Here is a 5,646-nt window from a genome sequence, read left to right on the forward strand (position 1 = left end):
ACTTGTAAGTTCTTATAACAGTGCCTGGCATGTATATGTTGATATATACTACATGCTAAGCATATAAATGTTAATATACTATATTATGTGCTAATGTACTAGTGTTCATTAATCACCATGGAGGGACTAATTCGTCTACCAGAAAGAGTCCACTTACTCATATTAAGTACCTGCTAGACACTGTGCGAAGTGCCTGATAAAACCCAAGTCACGCAGTCGCAGCTGTCAAGAAGTTCCCCATCTACAGGGCAAGACAGGGAACACAATGTTTCAAAAGTGAGAGAGCTGCATGGCGGGGAGAATTCTATGCCGGCGTATACGGCTGTGTACCTGTCCCCAAAGGCCAAAGCTGCATCCAAGTTCAACGTGGCATTAAGGCAGGATTATTCCAGTTTACAACTGGAAAAACTGAGACTCGTGTAGAGTCTGCCACCTGTTGGGGCACATTGAAGGGAGGGGTGGTGGGAATCCACCGTTGGTCACGGCTGTGGGTACGGGGCAGGAGAGGAAGGGGCGGGATAGGAAGCAGAAAGACCACAGAGGGAGCAGTGGGATGCTTGGCTGAGGTTCTCTCTTCCATGCTTCTGTCTCTGTGGCTGGACCCTCAGTGGGAATGGATGCTCTAATGGGCTCTTCTGCATTCGCTTCTGAGGCTTATTGTGGGGGGCGTCGTGAGAAACCTCAGGTGAAAGTACTCAGAAAGACCACACATTGTTCTCTAATGGTGGCCTTATTGCGGGTGCGTGTGAGGGTCAGCTGTGCTCCCTTCAGAATGTTGGAAGGTTGGTTTAATTGAGGCAAGCCTCTAAGTGTGTGGGCACGTGTCCAAAATGTCTCAAACTTTTGAATTTTTAAAAAATCAGTCTTTGGTTTGGCACAAGGACCTTTTTCTCATGACTTTTCAGGTGCTTCCTGTTTCTGGTTGGGTGGGAAATGCTATCAGAATATCCTGTTTGGAACCGGGAAATGTAGAGGGAATGGGAAACAAAAATGAATTTAGGACACAAAGTAAAATAAACTGGTGGAGCGCACCCTTAAGTCAAACCGTTTAGTTCACGTTCGATATGAGAACAGCATCATTGCTACCATATGTTGTTTGGTTTTTGTCAGAATGTGTGAGAAAACAGGAACATCAGTAGAATGACATATGGGGAAAACTTTGTAAGTTAAAGAGCGAGAACTATAAAACATTAGTTACTATTAGCCAAGTCATGGTATTTTAGGACTCCCCAAAGTTGTCAGGGCATTGATGAAATCGGGCACAGAGATTTCTTTCATCCTTTGCTCTTGAGCCCACGGACACAAGAAACCGGAGCTTGGCTGGAGTGAGGCTGTAAACAAGCCATCTTTTCATTGTGACAGAAAAACCTCACTAATGTGGAATAATTTGGGAGCAGCCCAGCTAAATGAACAGAAAACGTTCCAGATGAAACACTGACAAAGAAGTGCTATTAGGGTGCATTGTGGATTAGACCTAATTTCAGAATCTGGCTTTATCACTCGCTCATTCCTGTGATTTACCCCATAGCTCCTGAGTTCTGATTGGGTGACTCTGGGCAAACCCCTTGAGCCTCAGTGCCCTCATCTGTAAAATGAGGGCGAGTAACACCTACTTGAGAGGTACTGGAGGTATGTAAGGTGATCAACACAGTTCGTAGCTCAGAGCGAACGCTCAGTACATGTGAATTTTCTAATTAACTTTAAGATCCGTAATAGTATTCTTAAATGTTCTCAGAAGGTGTCTAGCAGATCCTGCATTAATGAATAGATAATGGAGGATAGAAAGCTTGGTATTACTAAAAATATGTTAAGACTTCTTGGAAAGATCGTTTCTTAAATACTGTGAAGATGATATTTGCATAGTTGATTTGCTTATTAAGCGCTCTCCTTTTTTTTGTAGACTGTCTATAAGTTTAATTCATGCCATGTTCTAAAATTTGGAATTGCTGGGGTCCAAATTTATCAAATTTTACTGTGATTTAAAATGGTCCCATTTATGCCAAAGTTTTCTGTACTTTTTTTTTTATTACTTTACATTATTTTAATGGGTTTCTCATACTAGCCTTGATTTGTTGGCTTTGTTAGCACCATTTTACAGAAGAAAAATGTAAAATTAAATGTCTTGCTCAGAGTAGTTGGTGAAATTGGTAGAAAAGCTATTTGGGCTCAATTTGGCTTGAAGCATACTCCTTCCTTTATTACCAGGGGGTGGCTAGCCTTTTATTCCTGATTGCTGTTGCATCTCCAAAGACAGTGATCATTTATAGAGAAAGAAAGAGATCACCCATTCAGATGTGAAGATTTTTTCCCCCCTTCTAACATTGGAGGCTGTGGCTCCACAGGGGACAAAAATCAATCAAGAGCCATTTACAAATGAAAAGCAATCGAGGCTTTGTTTTGTTGTGTTTTGTTTTTGGAGTGAACCATAAAAGGCTCAGTTAATCCATTTAAAAATTCAAGAACAAGCCCCATAAATTTTTATTAAATAAAGAACTCTACATTTACATAAGATTTTATGGTTTCCAAAGAGCTTTCATAAAGATTATCTCATTTAAGTAAATACAGCAGATTTTTAAAAAGCAGATGCAGTTCTGTGTTATGGCCAGTTAAGGCGGAGGGGGACTCTGACGGGAGAGAGGGAGGGTGACTGGAGGTGACAGCCGGGCCAGGTCTCTGGCAGTGGCTCTCAGGGCTCAGGGAGCCCCCAGCAGGCTTTCCCTTGGGTGCCAAGAATTTTTATCTTGGGCACAAATCTATTCTACACTTCAAACATGTTTCCAGAGATTGTGTGGAATTACTGACTGCTTAAAATGCATCGTCTATATTTTCCTTATGGTTGTCCAAATTTTTATGAATATCCTCTTCTAAAATAGCATATGCGTATGATGGGTATCAGGTTTTGTTCCTCTCAGAGAAACTAATAGATTCAGATTCACCTAATGTTAGCTGAGCAGCTGTTGGGTGTCAGGTGTTGTGTTAGGTACTTTTAACGTTTATGATCTTACTGAGTAATCACACTATTTTGGGGTAAGTATTCTTACCCCCATTGTACAGATGAGAAAACTGAGGCTTAGGGAGGTTAATGAAGGTCACAGGCTTATTAAGCAAAGGGAGACTTGCTGGCTTTTAGGTTCAGAGTAGGCTTCTTTGTGCTCCATGTTCTATTGGGATGTTGGTTTTCTTTATGATGACTGGGGTGCTCTGGCCCATCACAGAAGTCTATTTTTCATATCAATTTCATAAATATATAGGATATAACGTTATAGACTTTTCAAGCCATGTCGCAGTTTTGCATTTGTAGACCCAAACTATAGACAAGTATCAGCAGGTACAGAGGGCAGATATAGCTCCTTAGCCTGATAAAATTTTGCTGGGAGGCTGATCTGCTGATATGTTCTGGATCTTTCCTTACTCTAAGCATTTGGTTTTAATATCCGGACAGTGACTCGACTGCCCATGCTCAGTGATAGTGACTTCTTAAGTCTTGAGCTTTGGTCACAAAGTGAATTCCACTTAGTTCTGAGCAGAGGTTCTAAAGAAAATGTGACTGTTTCATGCTCAGGTCTACTTTTTTTTTTGGAGGGACAAAAGATACCAAAATGTCTAGTATCCTGCTCAGTTTGGGCTGCATGACGAAAATACCATCGTGTGGGGTAACTTAGACAAGAAACATTTATTTCTCGCTGTTCTCAAGTCTGAGAAGTCCAAGATCAAGGCCCGGGCTGATTTGGTGTCTGATGAGGGCTCCTTCCCAGTTCACAGATGGCCATCTTCCGTGTCCTCACACGGTGGAGAGCAGAGAGAAGCAAGCTCTCAGGACTCATGAGGGCACTAACCCTGTTTATGCGGCTGTGCCCTCATGCCCTGTTCCTAATTACCTCTCAAGGCTTCACCTCCTAATGCTAATCACATTGGCGAGCATGCTTTCAACATGTGAATTTTGGTGGTATACAAATATTCAGTCCAAAACACACAGTAAGTTGAACGTAGGTATATTATTATGGGCCTGTAAAGTTGCTAGTTTCTGCTTCTGAAGTAGGGAGTTGGCAAAATGTGTTATTAGATTCTGGGTGGAAGGAACTCTTTAAAGACTACAAAACATTTTAAAAAATTGTTTTTACTATTGTAAAAAATACGTAACATAAATTTTACCATTTTAACCATTTTTAAGTGCAATTCTGTGGTACTACATACATTCACATTGTTGTGTAGTCACCACCACCAATCTCCAGAACTTTTTCCCAAAATGAAACTCTGTACCATTAAATAATTCCTCATTCTCCCTCCCACCAGCCCCTGGCAACCATCATTCATTCTGTCTCAATGAATGTGACTACTGCAGATACTTCATATAAGTGGAATCATACAGCATTTGTTCTTTTGTGTCTTGCTTATTTCACTTAACATGATGTCCTCAAGTTTCATCCATGTCGTATCATGTGTCAGAATTTCATTCTTTTTAATCCTGAATAATATTCCATTGAAGTATATGCCACATTGTGTTTATCTGTTCATCCATCAATGGAAAACCTTTTTTTTGTTAAGAGTAGGAATGTTACCACTGGAAATGTACTCTGTGAAGCATGATGGTGTGGCAGAAGCAAACTGAGAATCCTGCCCTTGTGGCTTTAAATAAACTTCATCTGTGAAATGAATGGATAGGATTAGAATTATAGACATTATCTAAAGATCATTTCACCTCTTAAAGCCTCTTTCTCTCACTTAATTGTAAGTTTCTGTCTTTATCGCAGTTTGCATTTAATGCCCACCGTAGCTTAATTGTCAATTATTTTGATAAAATGTTCTCACTTCCTCTCTAACCTAGCTATTTAGATCTTTATTTTTCCATTCAGATGGTGGTCCCTCATAGCTGACGATAGTTTTGTTCTCTCTTCAGTTATGGGTGTTTAAACATCCTTTTTGTTACTAGAGATATCTCCCCGAATGCATTGTCCTCTAAATTGTTGTTTAATCAGTTATTTAGTATTCACTCAGAAATTGAGCAAAAAATCAAATAATTTAAGACTGGGAAGCTGTTTTTTTTTTAATCTGATATTTTATTTCATGGCTAAGCTAAGGAACTATGGAAAATAATTTTAAAATTGATGTGTTAAAAAGACTAGCTTGGAAAGATGAGACATTCTCAAATGCATAATAGGAAGAGAGATTAGAAGGAAGGGTATATGTTACACTGTATATAAATCTTTATTTTTCCATGGCTTGCTTTTATCCCACCAGCATCTGGGAAGTGTGCAGGAAGCGACCACACCCAATTTCATTCTTGAATGAATTAAAATTCATTAGTGTAAGCTCCGTGCATTGAGTTGTGGCTTGTGAACATTTGGAAACTGATATTTTCCCTCTCTGATTTGCCTTCCGTTTAGACAGGGTTTAGTAAAACCAGCAGCTAAACCAAAGAAAATACTACCATTTTTAGAATGAGGAGCCATACAACTTAAAGAATCAAAGCTCATGACGCAGGTCAAGTAATTTAAACCCAGACATGGCAGAAAGAGCCGTTCCCAGCTCCCCCAAATGACTGCTAGGTCTCCTCATTCAACCACATTTTTTGCTTCCCAGATTCAGTTCCCTCAAATTTAACAGCATTAGGTTTGTTATAGCATCTGTGAGCTGCTGTCACACTAT

At 39.9% G+C, this 5,646-nt stretch overlaps 1 protein-coding gene across 1 annotated transcript in view; it reads left to right on the top strand.

Moving 5' to 3' along the window:
* ITGA9 (integrin subunit alpha 9) overlaps positions 1-5,646 on the top strand; it is a 281,374-nt gene that overhangs the window by 14,219 nt on the left and 261,509 nt on the right. Inside the window, exon 5 of the mRNA XM_023525395.1 lies at positions 343-491. Coding sequence (XP_023381163.1) covers positions 343-491 — 149 coding nt within the window. The remainder of the gene's footprint in view (positions 1-342; positions 492-5,646) is intronic.

Source organism: Pteropus vampyrus, unplaced genomic scaffold, assembly GCF_000151845.1.
Source record: "Pteropus vampyrus isolate Shadow unplaced genomic scaffold, Pvam_2.0 Scaffold1, whole genome shotgun sequence".
Taxonomy (NCBI): domain Eukaryota; kingdom Metazoa; phylum Chordata; class Mammalia; order Chiroptera; family Pteropodidae; genus Pteropus; species Pteropus vampyrus.